Below are 18,331 nucleotides of genomic sequence, written 5' to 3'. Positions count from 1 at the left end.
TGGCACACGCCACACCCAGAGTGAAGCTGTGGGGAGATTGTGAGACATCAGCAAGTATGGGTATTAGACCGTAGACGAGGTGTGGTGTTTTAATATACTAATTACAACACTACAAATCTATTACATTTATTTAATATACCCTAGATATACCCTGACTAGGGAGTATATGAAGGGAGACTGTCCTTCAGACTACTATAGAGTAGATCTACAAGTAGAGTAGATCTACAAGTAGAGTTGAACTACACGTTGAGACTGTGCTAGTACTAGTAAGATGTTGTGTTTCCAGGGCTTCATAAAATGTGGTTTGATCAGTAAGGTGGAAAGGTGTGCAGTTGATTTTAGCACGGCCCACAGTTTTTAGATGTAATCTGAACAATAATTCTATATATAGCTCTAGCAGCAGGTTTTGAGGTTTTGTGATATCAGAGAAAATTCAGATTCTTTCGCAACAGTTACTTAATACTAATATTATAGTACAAATCTCGACTTGATACTAAAGGACCCAGAATTGACTACCCACACGCAACCCTTAAATAACTCACGTATTTGATGTTCAGTTCAGGGAAGTAACGATTGTATTCACTTAAATGATCAGATCGTCATCTTTCTATCACGCTCGGTACATCCTGATGAGGCGACTAGCTCCTGATAATATCACCTTCCCGACAGCTCTTCAAACTTTAAACAATCAACTTGAAATTTATGCACAAGTTTTAACAATTATCTAATCAAAGGCATCCTCAAAATTTTGAGCTAACTCAATTCTCAAAGTGGTCTCATTTTATGACGAAAATAGTCAAAAAGAGGGAATGGCAGGCCGAAATTTTACGAAACTGTCAGGTAATCTAAGTTCGACCCATATCTGTAACCTCTAAAACTTTTGTCCAATTCTTATACGAATTCATGGGTTGCGTGTGGGTAAAAGTTCCACTCTATTTAAACAGGCCAATCTTTTTCTCCCTCTCAACCCGACCCGCTATGTATGAGGGTTCTTTCACTGCATCCTCCAAGTCCTCAGTTCGACTATGTGTATAATATTGGGCTGCATATTATTCATCTCAGAGCTGGCATTCAGGGATCTATCTTACATAATTACTAGTACAGATAAGAGAGCGGCTCATTACATGCAGAAGCTACACACGGGTCATGATCATGTGTATCATGTTGTACAACGCTTATCATGCCAATATAACCATTTCTGACGAGGTATAATGATCATTCTCAGCTGTTATTACCACACTCTAGGCTAGTTAAAAGCATTTTAATTTATAATGTACCCTTATAATAGAATTGTGGTAAATCTTCTGATATTTCTTTAAAACTTGTAACTCGTCCGTGTAGATTTCAGCTTAGGACACATCTTAGGACACATCTTTCAGCTTAGGACACATCTTTATATTAGTATATATTATATTATTTTAAGACATTATGTTTTATTATTCCGCTTTTTTATCTTCCTTTTTTATGCTTGACAGAAAGAGTACTGAGCAAATGGGCGAATTTACCTTCACACTATCATCTAATCAGTTGCAGTAGTATGTATGTTACATGTGCAATATCTTTATTTCTTAAGTTCACAGTATATTCCACTACCATGATTGCCAGAAGCATTTTCACAGTCACAAACACAACATTGTGCCATGTTAATTGTTAAATTATTCCTCGTGCATGATAACAGATGATAAGAGTCTACCAAGATAATACAGACCAGTAAAGTATGTGCCAGTCATTGTTAGAAAGAATAGTCGTCACATATCACAGAATCGTGTACTGGAAATTACAGGAGATTGTAAAGCAATGTGTGTGGCACATAGGACAGCGTCAATTTGAGAAACAGCGTCAATTTGAGAAACACACACATTTCATATGGATCCTATTTACTTATTTCATCATTTATTAAATGGAATACGTTTAATCTATGAATAGATTTTAATGTGTAGTGTTAGTTTATACAACACATCAATTCATTGCATAATTATTAAAAATTCTCACTAATTTAAAGATAATTTAAAATGATTTAGAAAACCAAGCAGCACATTAAACTGTAATAAAGATCTCACGATCCTATATGATCTCACAGTGATACGTCACGTGACTCACTACACATGCGTCACAAGCACACACCGGTGTAGTAAATGTGTAATGTGTATGTCAAATTACAGTGCTCTCTCCATTTAAACACACACGAGACCAGTGATATGATAATATCTTTTGTACTTTTGTCATATTACTCCTCGGATAATAAGTTGTTTAAAAGGTTAATTAGGTTCAACTTAATTACCCTAGTTAGGTTCAACTCAACTAACCAGATTATTTAATTAAAGGTATCTTGCTATCTTTTAAACAAGTAGCTATGTGCCGCTAACTCTTATTCTATTTAAAGAGCATGACTCGGAGCACAACTTGCCTATTTAGGGATAAACAGGGTTTTCAGAAGTCGGACTTCTTTAATAACATCACCCCACCTGGTATGTGTTATGAGATAACAGCTTCATGTACGTTATGTCACGTGGGCGCGTCATTTTCCAACTAAATACCACCGGATTGTATGTCAAGATACGGGGTGTAAGGGAGTTGTTGCAGGTCTTCTCTACTATCCTCTCACTCGAAAAACAACCTAGTATGGTGCCCTTGATGTACATATTTTGGTGAAATGTGGTGTAATCCCGATTCCCGATCATGGGGTGTTACATCAGGGCCATTAGTAGATTGAGTAGAATAGTGAGTAGAATATTTGGTTTTCACGAGGTTGAAAAAGCGGGGCATTGATGATTTCATGTTCTATTCATGTCATTGACGTACATCAAGCCTATGAAAAAGATCCTAAGTTAAGGTCATTAAAATGATCTCAGATTAAGAATTCTTTAAACGGAGTGATTCTATCTGGTCAGGTTGTGGACAACAATCTGTAAAACATGAGATCTTGCTTGAGAATGTAACGTCAGACACCGACTTCATTGTTCATTCATCATCGAAATGTGTCTAACACATTGAATAGTTCAGTTGAGTGTTTAAAACATTTTAGGATTGTGAAAGTTCTCGATTCTTAAACACTGTGATTATCTAGCTCGGGTAATATGTTGCACGCCGTTTAAACAGGGACAAATCAAACAAAATGTCAATTTCCACCCTCCCAAGTTCCAACTATCAACTTACTTTGTCTCTCTGACACATCATGTACAGAGTACAAGTTCTAAATATCAGATTCTGACAATCCTTATCATATGGGTATGATATTTGACATTTAAAGTGTCAAATGTTGCAATATACTCAGTCACCATCCTGACACAGTATAAGTGCACTAGTTGCAGCAATACTCTGACATGTTCCAGACTTGAAGATGATCAAATCAACACCCTGTCCCTTGAGTAGGAGGGTCTGGGATACTGCGTCTAGATACACCTATCAAATATCATCACTCCCTCTTTCTATTTTCCCTCCCTTTCTTGCCTGTCTCTCTCACTCCCCTCTCTCCCCCTCTTTCTCAGTCCTCCTTATAAAATATCTCTCTTATTGGACCGCCTCCATATTTAATTTATTTAACTCCAAACGACTTATGAGCTGTTATTATCCTCTCTAGTTTAAGCTGGTGGGGTGTAGGTTTAAAACACATTAAGGAGGATTTAGGAGGGATTGACGGTAAATGAGGAGCGATAAACAGAGTGAGAGGTGTAACGTGAGGTGGGGAGGCGGTGATGAAATGTGATACACACACGCGTCCTCTCAGATAAGGATTCTGTTCACCACATCTTGTGTTATCAACACTCCTCCCCTGTCAACTCTCATATATCGGCACTTGTTTTAAATTGGAAACTGTATGAGATATGAGGTGTCTGAAAAGTAAAGGGTGAGGCTGGCTATCAGCCAAATATTTCACGCCCAGGTCTTGACAAATTTGATCTAGATAGCAGATGTGTCATTCCTTGTAGAGATGTACTTATTTTATACTCTGCTGTGTCCAGTATAATCGCAAGACGTCATCATGAATATTTTAACAATCTTCTAATCCTCAATTTTACAATCAATAATTTCTTATCTAAGATAAGAAATGCACATGTTTAAATTCAAAGATTAAGAAGTTACATAGCCTAGCGGGTAGCCTGTCTCATTTTAAACCAACTATCAAGGTATTTCTGTCTCGTACAGTGACTGTACCAGGTGAATATGTCAAAGTTAATGAGGTGTTTCCTACTTGGGTTAACCCAATGACAAAATTAATTTAAACCCAACAAACGCAAAAGAGACAGCAAGGAGTATAATACTGAAAGGCTGGCTGTAGTCTAATTGTGTTCACTGATATTTCATCCGGGGTGCTTAGAAGATCTAGGAGTTAAGATTCCGGTGTAGGAATATCGTCTGCTAATAATATTGTCATCTGCTATTCATGAGTCATGAGTTATTTTCTCACCAAATTTGAAATAAGTTCAATTTTATTGGGAAATAAGGAGCTTGATCATTCATGAAAACTTCTCACGCCCCAACGTTTTGAACTTTGAAAATATTTCTGCTCTGTATCTAATCGATCTAAAATTGCAGCAACTTAATTCTGCAATGCAACTTGACCTTGTGTTTTCTCCCACTTTTGTGTCAAAATACCGCCCTTTCGATGCAAATGATTTTGCCTTTTCGGCAAATAAAGCGATTTGCGACACGACAAAATCATTTCATAGATTTAAATATTCAAACATGTGCGTAAATACTGGTGAGAAGGAACACATTCCTGGTGATCTGTTGGAATGCAAATAATTACAAAAGTGTTGGTACATACCTACTACATATAATGCTTTTGGACACGAAGGGAAACACACACGTATCGTAAGGCTTGAAATCTTCGTAAAACTACATCATTAGAGCCAGGTACAAACATTTAACTTTAAGATTTAAAGCACTCAATCAAGTAAAATTCATATGTATGAAACGATGTAACAGAGTCGATATATTTTAATGTTGCCATGGGGTGGCAAGTCACCATGCATCGTAGTCTGGTAGTTTCATTGCGTCTTAATATATAATCATCATAGTTTATTAACTCAAACGTAAAAATTGTAACAAATGCAAAATTTAATCAGTCAAAATTCGTAGCATGTAAGTAATAATGGATGGGGTACAACTCCATTCGGAAAATTATAGTATAATATGAAACAAACTAAACACTTTAGTAAAGCTGATAAGCAGTGACTAAAACTACAAACAAAAATGCACTAATCGGTCTTAAAAGTGCTGTGTCCCATTACTGTAAATTGATAACGCTAAGAAGCATTAAAGTAGTGACGATAAAGTAGTGACGATAACACTAAAAGCATAATATTAACCCTTCTACATACCAGCTTTATCTTCCTACCTACTACCTAGTTTGAAACAAAATGTATTGTTCAATAAGTCTTGTTTATGTAATATCCTATTGAGGCTCATGCCACCCTATCGCGGGGTTACTGCTACTCAATACCCTTACAATATACATTCACTCTAATTCAATGTTAATACTTACCATACCGTTCCTATTTTGATTCTATATGTTCCGCAACTGGTAACCTCATTACATGCCACCTGTTAAATTATATTTAGATATATATCAGTTAATTGTTCTCTTTTCTCTAAATCGATATAATTCCAAGCTGACTTGAACACCCCATTTAAGCGACATAATATGACCTACAGTTCATCTTACAAACAGAACACCTGGCCCCTCAATACATACAGAGTTTACTTAGCGATCAGGTGAGTGTAGCTGCTACACTGCAGGGCGGAAAAGTGCACTCATTGGTACATTACTCAATTACAAGCTAACTGGACACGTGTATTTAGACATGCTATATCCTGCATATTATTCTGTCAGTACTGGCTGAGCGGTTGGGTGGACCTATCTAGAGAGAGAGAGAGAGAGAGAGAGAGAGAGAGAGAGAGAGAGAGAGAGAGAGAGTTATCAAGGAGGCAGGATTCACTGTATGGTGCATGGTGAATCATGAAATTTTTGGATGATTTGTACATTCGTTATTTGGTAACCAGGCTCTGAGTTACTGACCTGGCAACAATTATTGAGTAGCCAAATTGTCGGCCATATTTTGAGTGTTCTCCTTCAAGGTACATGAAATGTGAGTTTTGACTTTTGACATGTGATTCTCGAGAGGTGTTCTGATTCCGTCGATTGCTAATTACATTTCTAGTTCTACAAGCTTCTATCTGCTAAGTTATCGCATCAACCGTTATGTCATCCGAGTAAAAACCTTTAACGGATTCACCGCTTACGTCATGACGCACGCCTTGTTTGACTTTGTGGAACGCGCGATGATCTCAAAAACAGTCCAGTCAACTTGGCAAATTTATATTATAGTGCGCGCGCAAATATTTACGTTCGTTCGTTCGTGACTGACGTGCGCGTTAATATAGTACTGCATTGAATGTCATGCGATGTCAGCGTATAATATGTATCGTGATTTGATTCCAATTGGTGCATGTGCTTCAATAAAAGGTAATATTAAACGATCACCTCATTTTAATGATAATGACAAACATTACAATTAATGAAAGAGTATACACTTTACGAGAGTATACTCTGCCAAGAAGCACTAGCCAAAGCCTTGCGGCTTGCACATCAAATAACAATTATATTTACCAATGAAAGTAATATAATGCCGCGCCCAGTTCATTAAAAAAGTCTCTTTTATTCACCAAAACGGTCTTTAGTTGTCGCTATTATTCAACTCAATTCTGACAGGATTCTTCTTTGTTCAGGTCAAACCATGCCGTTCGTACTGTATGGCAATTACGAGTCAGTGTTTCTCACATCTGACAGCAGTAGCGGAAGATTGGGAGAAGTTTGCTTCATTGACAGACGGAGCCATGGATAAACTTGACAACTTCGCTAAAGTCTACGAAGAAGCACTTTCCACTTCGATTCAGAAGATAGTGGAGAAGTTGAGGGACCCGCTAACTGCTGATATGGTAAGTTGATTAGCTCAAGCTACTTTTAATGCTGCTCAGCCTGCAAGTAAAGAATGATCTTAAGATATCTCGGGTGTAGCAGGCAGAGCAGAGTTTGATTATTATAACAATGTCTGCTATTCCACTGATTGTATTGACATGTAATTGAAGTGACTCACATCTGTTCAAACCCTAGTGTGGTTACGATGTATCTAAGAACCTGGCAGCGAAACACAAACGTGCTGCAGACGCTAGTGAAAGTAAAGCCAGGAAAGCTCTTTTCGATGGCTCCTTCATGTTAGGAATGCTGGAGAAACTGGACTCGATGCATTGTCAGAGATACAGCACTGAGGAGATAAAATGCTGGAACGGTTCAGATGTTGGGCTATTCACTGGCAGCAGGTATTATGTTGCAACATTAATATCTCTTAGAAATATTTAAATTTGACATTCTTCAGTTGCTGGCTATGCAAGCCATGCCATTGGTGGATTTGAGAATTGAGTCGGCACCACAAGTACCAATTCAATTCAGAATATATTTTGGGAGTACACCATTGAAGATACTTCTGCAATGTACATTACATTTTTAAAGTTCAAACAATTAACAAGCTATTCTTTATTCAGTTCCGATATTCAAGTCACAAACGACGCAACCGTTACCCCAAAGCTTGTTGCTGCACTTCTTAAAGTCACGAAATTCAACGAGTTTGTAAGTACATATCGATCGCTACAATTTACGGGTGTACACAATTTTAGTCCTAAATCTGCCTTTTAAATTATGTTTCAAGTCAAAAAGTTTGATAATAAATCTCTCTTAACACCAAACCTCTCTTTAGTTGAAGACGATAGAGAACATTGAGTTTAAGGGAGTCGAATACAATCTTGTTGCTCCCACGGATGCGCCAGTGTTTGTTTATAATAAAGACAAGAAATCTGCTGCTCTACAGACCGCAATACTTTCCATAGGACTATTTCTTGTATCATTACTACTTCACTGATACTAATTTCTACATAGGACTGATGAGACTTTTGATATTTTATGTCCGCTCAGATATTAGGCTCGTCCAACTCCAAGCACTAATCACCTCTGTAATGATTACCCCCAAAGTTTGTGCAACCCACCGATATATCAGTTTCAACCAGAAGTGCCTTCCTAGCCCAGAGTTGTGAATACTTGTGAGCTTCTCGACTATCAAGAGCTGCATTTGTTTTCTGGCCCTAGGTTTTTTGTTCGAGTTATGCCAGAAAAGTTTCAACCGCCTTTAACTTCTGCTATTTACTGCCTTAGATTATGGCTAAAAGTTCTAGCCAGTTCAACAAAATACAAGTTAGTTCAAGTTAGGCCGTAAACATTAATGTCCAGAAAACTTAGGGCCGATAATGATTCTAATACCCAATTTTGCTGGTCAGAGTGGTTGCTCTATGTATCAAGATCGAATTGTTTTTATTGTGCTAAGCTGTAAAACTGTCTCTCAGTAATAGCTCAAAATCTTTTACTGTAACAGATCACAGTGAATGGTATAGTAACAGTGGGCTGTATTTTATTTTTTCATCATTTGTTAGAATTATAAAGGAGCAACTGATTTCGAAGCATCTTTCAGCATGCAATACATCTTTACTCTTTAGTAATTTATTCTCCTATAAGATGCTTAGAACCAGGCTTGCCTCTTCAAAGCTGGTATCGTCTTCAGATTTACAGATAGTTATTTCCGTCTTTAGTAGTAAAACTGAGAGTTTCCCTTTAGAATGGTCAAATTATTTGATTTTTACCACATTGACTTAAATCAGGGGAAATTTTCAGGGTTCAGCTTGCTGGCTGTATTTGTGTTTATACATTGTTTACACGTAACAATATCAAAAGATTAGTATTTAAATGATATTTGTGAGCGGTCTGTAATTGTGCATGTTTACCTTTTCAAGGTTTGTTGATGTTGTTTTATAATATACTGATGGAATATAATTATGGAAATGATAAATTCTTGTAATTTTGGCACTAGGTGGTCTCTGTTGCCAATTTGATGAGTACCGTTTTAAATATTTGATTGTTATAGAAACGCCATCTTTTTGTGATTAATACCAGTCGTTTGACTTATCAAGAAAATACTAATTAAAAATTGAAACCAAAATAAATGAAGGTACATAATTTAATTTGATAAAGTTTAATTGTGTCTATCGTCTAGGTCTAAGAAACAAATAGATACGAATAAAATGTCAAAATAAATAATTCCGAAACTTTCGGATTGGTTCTTGAATCTTAACAGTCTACTTTTTCGATTGACTTTCCGCCAGGTGGGCATTCCATTGCCGCGCCAAGTTTTTCGTCTCAATATCTTTCTCCATCCACTGAGAGTACTGATGGACCTGAAATCAACCTAATCAGACCTTTAATATGTCCAAATGAAATCTTAATAACAGCAGTTATACATTAGGACTCGAAAGACAACTGGAATGAGCCCAATGGCGTATTTGCGTATAATTTAATTAAAGGTGAAAGCCATGATTAGTGATGTTGGAACATGGGTGCTTTTTCACATGATTAGGAAAGTAAGACATCAAACCTTCCTCCTGAAATCTTTTTTGGGTCTCATGTAGATGCCGACCTCTTTTTCCGGGCTAATTTCATGGTCATGGTAAACGTTCTTCACTACGGAACACCACTCGTTACTGGTATATGAAGAGCCGGGGAAAACATTGGATCTCAAAATCACCGACAAGCTCCGGAGATCGGTCTCTTCGCTTGATTCGGTGCAAGATTGGGCCTCTGGAGGGGTATTCGTGTCCATAGTGAAATGCAGAAGATATTGGCAGTAGAACAAACAACAATACGTACTCAATTTGAACTATGTGTCAGCGGAGAGTGCACAACGTGCACATCTGATGGAGAAGTCTTGTTGCCATGGTAACACTTATATCGTGGTTGTACAAATGTACATCGTTGTGATTGACTAGTTGATTAGATCTGATGGTCTAGTTAGAAGTTACCGTACATGAAGTTGAGTCAAACTGTTGTGGCCGATAGTTTAACATGTACACAAGTACAGTGTACACCTTGTCATCATTATGATATTATTATTAGTTTGCTCAGAGCATACACTGTACTGTGACCATTCGCTATACTTACTAGGCTGATGGTAGTCGGGTGGCGCGCACGAGCGATATGACTTTATCGCTAGGTTAACCGAGCGATAAGTCACAGTGCTGGCAAGCACGACCGGTGCATTTATTGTGGGTATACTATGTACCCCCTTTACTATTATACCCCCTTTACTATTATACCCCCTTTGGTACACGTTACAAGCCTCTTTCGTGCACGCGAAGCGTGCACTCCGGCCGGAGGCGGCGGCCGAAGGCCGCCGCCTCCGGCAGGAGTTTTTCAGGCATTAAGACTCATCGGAAGTCGTTCAGCAGATTTATTTTTAGTTTAAAACATTCTAATTTGATGTCAAAGATGACAGGAATAAGAAATAGTTATGTTGAGATTTTTAAGAAATTTGCATAAAATACTTGCCAGCACTGTTATACGAAATTCGGTAAAAAACCCAAAATCGCCAGATTCAGGTGCCTTAAAAACCATGTTAAAATCGAGTTAGAGATCTGAAATTTTTCAGGGCGTCTAGACGTTGACCAAATCGACTGCAAAAAAAGTTTCAGGTTTCAGGAACATCGGGAAGTGGGTTTTCTAGAACCCCTGTTTTACGACAGATTGTCGTGATATCTATCTATCACAGTGCTGGCAAGCACGAGCGGTGTCTTTATTGGGGGTATACTATGTACCCCCTTTACTATTGTACCCCCTTTACAATTATACCCCATTTACTATTATAACCCCTTTGGTACTCGTCGGAAGCCTCTTTCGTGCACGCGAAGCGTGCACTCCGGCCGGAGGCGGCGGCCGAAGGCCGCCGCCTCCGGCAGGAGTTTTTCAGGCATTAAGACTCATCGGAAGTCGTTCAGCAGATTTATTTTTAGTTCAAAACATTCTAATTTGATGTCAAAGATGACAGGAATAAAAAATCGTTATGTTGAGACTTTTAAGAAATTTGCATAAAATACTCGCCAGCACTGTTATACGAAATTCGGTAAAAAACCCAAAATCGCCATATTCAGGTGCCTTAAAAACTATGTTAAAATTGAGTTAGAGATCTGAAATTTTTCAGGGCGTCTAGACGTTGACCAAATCGACTGCAAAAAAAGTTTCAGGTTTCAGGAACATCGGGAAATTGGTTTTCTAGAACCCCTGTTTTACGATAGATTGTCGTGATATACCTTATCGGACATTATTTGGACGGACATTACTTGAACGCTGGAGGCCCTAGCGTTCATCTTAATGTCCGTTCAAATAAAGTCCGTTCAATTAATGTCCGTCCAAGTTAAAGTCCGTTGAAATTTTTTCAAAAATGTTTCCATTTCGAACTTTTTGTCCAGAATATGACAACTTTGAGAACTTTATTGTGCCGTAAGTTAACGACGGAAAGGTTCTCCTTGGTCTGCCGGAGGCACAGAAAACTTTACTAGTATATGATGTTTTCAAGGGTCACTTGGCGGAAAAAAGTCAACGAAATTATGGCACTCAACAACATAGTTCATGAGCTAGTCCCCGCCAACATGACAAACTTGTTCCAGCCTCTAGATATTACGGTAAATCGTGTTGCCAAGGACATTGTCCGACGTTGTTATAGTTCATATTACTGAGGGGAGGTTATGAAACAGTGCTAGGAAAGCTCCACGTGATGTTAAGGTTAACCTAAAGTTGTCTAAGATAAAACCACTTCACGCCGAATGGCTTGTAAAAGTTAACAATGAAATGCAGGACCGGGGTAGTTTGATAAAAAAGGTTTCCACAAAGCTAGAAATCACTGATGCTTGTTTAAGCATGGACTATTTCATGCACGAAAACCCATTTAATGAGGATGATATGTGATATTACTATTAGACACTGATCATGTACACATATTTTAACATTTTTACTGCTTAATGACTGCTTTTCTTACTTACTGTATAAAAAATGGATTAAAAAATCATTTCGGATTTTTGATGGTTTTGAATGCCTTCGAGCGTTCATATTAATGTCCGTTCACAATTATGTCCGTTCATGTAATGTCCGTCCAAATAAGGTCCGATAAGGTATGACGTATGTATCCACCTGGGAGGACTTCGCCGATTCGACGCGCCTCACAAACTTTACTGGGCCGCGCTCAGCCTATCATCCCGCCGAATCTCTATTCAATTTCATATGATTTGTATATCATATTAGATATTTATACAATAAAATATTAAAACCTTCTTAACGTATATGTTATTAACTTCCTTGTTTTACTTGTCCTTGTCTCTTCCAACCAGATATTTATCCAACTATCAGTATTACATTTCAATCATGAGTTATTGAGACTAATATTAAAAAACAGCGAACTACTCCGTTATGTGATATGTTATTAAATGTAACAAACAATCATGTTCGGGAGATGGTAAAAAACCTATCAGTTCACATTGACATAGGAATTTTTTTATAAATGCTATCTCGTGAAAGGTTTACGATAACGAAAGACAATGATAACCCTGGTCATTAGTAAGACCCTTAATCATATAACCATTATAATTCATACATCAACATGCCTATTATATATCTTAAAAGTTCTTCCTAGCTGTGACAATCTTCTAAAGATAAATTGGAAAAACGTGATCGGGTCATGGTCCATCTCGTGCGAAATTTCCTAATGACCAGGGTGTAATACATTTATTCAACAACTCCACTCGTGAGACTTGTCTGGATGCTTTTTCTAGAAAACCCTAAATTTGATGTTAAATTGAGCTACTATACTCAATTATTAGGACAAGCAGACTGTGATTGATTGACTAAATTATGTTTAGTCCCCCATATTATTACATTTACAACATGTTTATATCACTATCAGTTGAATAATATCTGCCGTGACTATGGCAATTCATTTTGATTTAGTCAGGAATTCTTGATAAGGTGTATTTTTATCTTTTGCTTTTAATTTATCCCAATCTAGATCAGTAATTGATATGTATTTTGTGGTCGATACGTTGTGTTTAATTTAAATTAGTGCCACCTAGGTTTCCGTTTATTCAATTTGCGATTGTATTACTTTCTACTTAGGTGTTAGGGGTAGTTCTCAATTCACATATTATGTGATCACTGAAGGGGGGGGGGGGGGGGGGGGGGTTTCTAGGTGGTAAGGAGTCGTTCACATATTACGTAATCATTTTTTGGAACATTTTTACCCCCCCCCCCCCCCCCCCCCCTTCCCCCCTCCGTAATCAGTTTTACACATAGCTATTGTGTCAAAATTACACTAGCGTAATCATTCGGAAACCCCCCCCCCCCTCAGCTGATTACGTAATATGTGACCGACCCCTAACGCTTGTATAACTTTACGGTAGCTATGTCAATGTGTAAAACAGAAAACTGATTACGAATTGGCCACAGAGAGATAACGTAAAACTTCTGTTTAATAATATTAATATTCCTGGAAACCCGTAGCACAATGACGACCCTGGAATATGATTACAGTAACGGAACTCTGCACTCCATTAAAAGTGATGTGATGAGATACACGTGGTCTGTGTATTTCTTAGTGATTCTCTGTTCATCTCTTGTCGGGGACACATTCATTCTGATTATATCCGTCAAGTACAGGGCCATCCGACTTGACAAGGTCCTCCTAGCTATCATCCAACACATTGCTGTATGTGACTTAATGATCTGTGTGGTATCCATACTTCCGAAGGTTACCTCCCTCATTGCTGATAGATGGTTGCTAGGCAACGTCCTGTGTACAGCGTGTTGTCTCGGTAGGTATTACTTGTATGGAGTCATCCTGTCTCTTGTTTGCGCTATGCCTTCGGTCCTGCTGCTTCTCCTCAAATACCCCCTCCAGTCGTCGACAGTTACGTTGAAGACCATACATCAGATTTGTGGAGCGTTTTGGTTGATAGCTTCGATCGGCCTAGTGACGACCCTGATCCTTGATTATGAATGGGAAATTTGCTTTTCATACAAAGGTTATGGTTGCGACTTTGTTTTGAGTAGAAATATTTGGCGTCGGATTAGGACGTTGACAACAGCCATATTTATCTCTATTCTAAACTGTATTGTTGTTACAACCACAATTCAAATGATAATCATGGCTAAAGAGATCGTTAGCAAGCGTGGAGAAAGTCTGAAGTGGAAAAGGGTCTTGCATCTCCTTCCTTCCATTTGCTGTTTACCAAATCATAGAATTACACATTTCCGAAGAAGAATTCAACCACCACTTATACAGACTAGCCGACTTTTTGCTGTTCCTTCAGATTGTGATCAATTTGCATGTGCTTACTTTGAAGAGCATTAGAAAGTTTTTCCGGACAAAGATGTACAACAGACATCGCAACAACCTTCGAACTGGGTGAGGCTGTAATGTTAACTGAAGTTTGAGTTATATAAGTAATTTGTGTTTAATTCATAAACGACTGGAAGAAGAATTAATAATTCTAATATATTTCTTCATTTCTTCTCAGGAATAAGAAGACTTAGGCAAATAAAAGGGACATCATGGCTGATACTATCACGACGACAATTTCAACTTAGGTTTAATAGATGTAGATTCTGGTGGGGAAGTGAGGCATATTGTTTTGACGCGTGACAGCAATTAACCAATCAGCATCCACTATTGACTGATGAAATTCAAACCCCAGAATCACTGTCAATATGCCTCCACACAAGAATCCACACCTATCAGAAATAAATTAATAATTATGGAAACTGAAACTTAGACCACATTTTAGTTTGAATTTGTGTTTTTAAATGAACCAATAGTATATACCAATTACTTGGACTGCAGGAATTCTACTGCTTTTTTGTTAGCTTCACTAATATTTATATACAGATTTGATATTTTGACCTTATATTTCATTTCACAATTTCACAATTTAGTATTTACAGTATCACTACAAACAGATTGTTGTATCAAATAATGAATAAATTTACATTTAATCTTGAACTTCGTACTCTTTTAGTTTTACATTTATAAGTATTGGTTTTAAAAGCTCACGACAACGAATAGAACGTTAAATTATTTGACAACTTAAATGATTCAAGCAAGAAAATTATCACAATCGATTAGATAATCAAGTATATTTATGCGATTCTTGTGCTTATTTTATGACTTTAACTTTGAAATAAAGAACTTACTCGTATAATCTGGTATTAATTGTTCAACCTACTCTCGAATATATAGATTTTCCGACAGTTGCATGCACAGTCTATTCTAGTAACGTTACAAATTCACTCGCTTTCGTATCAGTTGTGTTCTTATCAACACACTGAACTGTATGCGGCTTTAAATTGAAGTATGAACACAGTGTACAATGTATGAGTATCATCATTATCAGCGAATTTAACGATATAATATTAATAGTTTCAGTCTGCTTAAACTCCCTATGAGTATGGGCTGTACGGTAAACCGGGATTAACGGTAAGGTAAATTGCGGTTTTACTGATTCCTACAGTAAACCCCGATTTACTTTACCGTAAACCCTTGTGTGTATTTAATTTGTCTTTTAAATATCCAAATGAAGGTTAGGTCTTACATGTAATAGTTGCTCGAAAACTTGATAAAACCCGAATATTAACTATGAAAATAAGAAACTAATTTCACTTTACAAAACCTTTTACAAAACCTTTTACATCAGCTTTTGGCTTTGATCATTAAATTTGATTTGAGTTAAAAACTTCGTCCAGTTCCTGCAGCTATAAGATTGACTTATGAAAACCAATAAAAGAACATTCAGAAGATCGATATGTATTTTTACTGTCATTTGGTTTAAGGCTTGCACTGTTGGAACATTTACTTTTAGAGCATTTATATGGTTTTTCACCAGTATGAGTCCGCCGATGGCAAAACTAAATTTGATCTGTCGCTTGCAGTGTAGGAACATTCAGAGCATTTATATGGTTTTTCGCCAGTATGAGTCCGCCGATGTAAAACTAATGCTATCTTTTGGTTTGCACTGTAGGAACATTCAGAGCATTTGTAAGGTTTTTCACCAGTGTGAATCAGCTGATGACGAACTAAATTGGGTTTTACGCTTGCACTGTAGGAACATTCAGAGCATTTGTAAGGTTTTTCACCAGTGTGAATCAGCTGATGGCGAACTAAATTCGGTTGTACGCTTGTACTGTATGAACATTCAGAGCATTTATATGGCTTTTCACCAGTATGAGTCCGTCGATGTAAAACTAAAGCTCTCTTTTGGCTTGCACTGTAGGAACATTCAGAGCATTTGTAAGGCTTTTCACCAGTGTGAATCAGCTTATGACGAACTAAATTGTGTTTTCGGCTTGCACTGTACGAACATTCAGAGCATTTGTAAGACTTCTCATCAGTATGAATCAGCTGTAATTGACAAGGTATTAACTGTTGAGAAATTTGTTGTTCCACTTATTGCTGGGGGAGACAAGTGAGATGTTGGTTGGTAACTGGAGAAGGAACCGGGAAGTAAGCTGGAACTGGAGAGTAGGGAGTCAGCTGACTCAGCTAAAGATGTTAGAGGCTTCACGAAAGGTATAGGTTTAACAAAAAGGGGTCTTTCAACACTATCGTTTTGTTTTTCATGAAAAGTGTGTGAGTTTTCTCCGGTATAGTTCCGCTTTGGAAAAGCCAAAGTTGACTTATGACAACCATCATAAGAACATTCAGAAGATCGATATGTATTTTTACTGTCATTTGATTTTGGGTTTGCACTGTTGGAACATTTAGAGCATTTATATGGCTTTTCGCCAGTATGAGTCCGCCGATGGCAAACTAAATTTGATCTGTTGCTTGCACTGTAGGAACATTCAGAGTATTTATATGGTTTTTCACCAGTATGAGTCCGTCGATGTGAACCTAAAACTGATTTTTGGCTTGAACTGTAGGATCATTCAGAGCAACTATATGGTTTTTCACCAGTATGAGTCCGTCGATGTGAAACTAAAGCTGATTTTTGGCTTGAACTGTAGGAACATTCAGAGCAGCTGTACATTTTTTCGCCAGTATGAGTCCGACGATGTAAAACTAAAGCTCTCTTTCGGCTTGCACTGTAGGAACATTCAGAGCATTTATATGGCTTTTCGCCAGTATGAGTCCGCCGATGGCAAACTAAATTTGATCTGTTGCTTGCACTGTAGGAACATTCAGAGCATTTATATGGTTTTTCACCAGTATGAGTCCGTCGATGTGAAACTAAAACTGATTTTTGGCTTGAACTGTAGGAACATTCAGAGCAACTATATGGTTTTTCACCAGTATGAGTCCGTCGATGTGAAACTAAAGCTGATTTTTGGCTTGAGCTGTAGGAACATTCAGAGCATTTGTAAGGTTTTTCACCAGTGTGAATCAGCTGATGGCGAACTAAATTTGGTTTTACGCTTGCGCTGTAGGAACATTCAGAGCATTTATATGGCTTTTCACCAGTATGAGTCCGTCGATGTGAAACTAAAGCTGATTTTTGGCTTGAACTGTAGGAACATTCAGAGCAGCTGTACATTTTTTCGCCAGTATGAGTCCGACGATGTAAAACTAAAGCTCTCTTTCGGCTTGCACTGTAGGAACATTCAGAGCATTTATAAGTTTTTTCACCAGTATGAATCTGTTGATGTAGAACTAAAGCTGTTGTTTTGCTTGCACTGTACGAACATTCAGTCTTGTAAGTCTTTTCATCAGTATGAACCAACTGTTGACAAGGTAATGCTGATTCTTGGATGGGACAATGCATCTGAGAAGTAGGATTCGAATACCTTTCTGTTTTAATAACAAGATTATCTTCCTCTTTCTTGATCTCTGACTTTATCAATTCTGGTAAGTTGCAATCTTCCAGGCCCTCTTTCTTGATCTCTGTCTTTATCAATTCTGGTAAGTTGCAATCTTCCAGGCCCTCTTTCTTGATCTCTGTCTTTATCAACTCTGGTAGGACACAATCTTCTTCCATTTTCATATCATCTTTAAACTCTGGTGCATTTCGCTGTTCCATTTTTCGGAAAGTAAATTACCCTACGTGTAGAGATGTTAGCCTTTGATGATCATCGCTAAACAATAATCTCTACTATAATTCAAAGAATTATTTCTGCTGTTGTTGTTGTTGTATGATAAATGCAACTACATTACTGCAGTTGCCCTGTCTGGACTGCGCTAGTAGTCGGGGACTAACTAGGTAAGAGTCACAGCATACAGGTCCCGGTTTCCATTGCAGGAAAGTGATCATGTCAAGGGTTGGTTGCACCAGCGCTTGTGTGAGACGGGGAGCAGAGCTCACTCCGAAACAGGGACTGACATAGTTGTTATCCTCCACAAGACACTAAACCTCACATTCTTCAATGGAAATGCAGGAATTTATATCGCGTAGGGGTTTCGTTAGCCCTAGGCATCCT

General features: G+C 37.8%; 2 protein-coding genes and 1 long non-coding RNA gene across 3 annotated transcripts in view; 1 reads left to right on the top strand and 2 right to left on the bottom strand.

The window, feature by feature from the left end:
• Positions 1 to 8,995, top strand: part of LOC134811866 (glypican-1-like) — a 110,291-nt gene extending 101,296 nt beyond the window's left edge. The window contains exons 7-10 of the mRNA XM_063818976.1: positions 6,733 to 6,942; positions 7,118 to 7,323; positions 7,546 to 7,630; positions 7,758 to 8,995. Coding sequence (XP_063675046.1) covers positions 6,733 to 6,942; positions 7,118 to 7,323; positions 7,546 to 7,630; positions 7,758 to 7,919 — 663 coding nt within the window. The 3' untranslated portion in view covers positions 7,920 to 8,995. The remainder of the gene's footprint in view (positions 1 to 6,732; positions 6,943 to 7,117; positions 7,324 to 7,545; positions 7,631 to 7,757) is intronic.
• Positions 8,996 to 9,119: 124 nt separating this feature from the next.
• Positions 9,120 to 9,569, bottom strand: LOC134811873 (uncharacterized). Its single transcript, XR_010159862.1, has 2 exons — positions 9,480 to 9,569; positions 9,120 to 9,282 (listed from the first exon to the last, which is right to left on the bottom strand). It is a non-coding gene; the product is annotated as an uncharacterized LOC134811873 (long non-coding RNA).
• Positions 9,570 to 16,842: 7,273 nt separating this feature from the next.
• LOC134826878 (zinc finger protein 300-like) lies at positions 16,843 to 17,934 on the bottom strand. Its single transcript, XM_063839380.1, has one exon. It carries the CDS (start codon positions 17,932 to 17,934, stop codon positions 16,843 to 16,845), a length of 1,092 nt encoding a protein of 363 aa, XP_063695450.1.
• Between the last annotated feature and the right edge of the window lie 397 nt (positions 17,935 to 18,331).

This window comes from Bolinopsis microptera, chromosome 2 (genome assembly GCF_026151205.1).
Source record: "Bolinopsis microptera isolate Bmic1 chromosome 2, MBARI_Bmic_1.0, whole genome shotgun sequence".
Lineage (NCBI taxonomy): Eukaryota > Metazoa > Ctenophora > Tentaculata > Lobata > Bolinopsidae > Bolinopsis > Bolinopsis microptera.
This window is presented reverse-complemented; position numbering and strand designations above follow the sequence as displayed.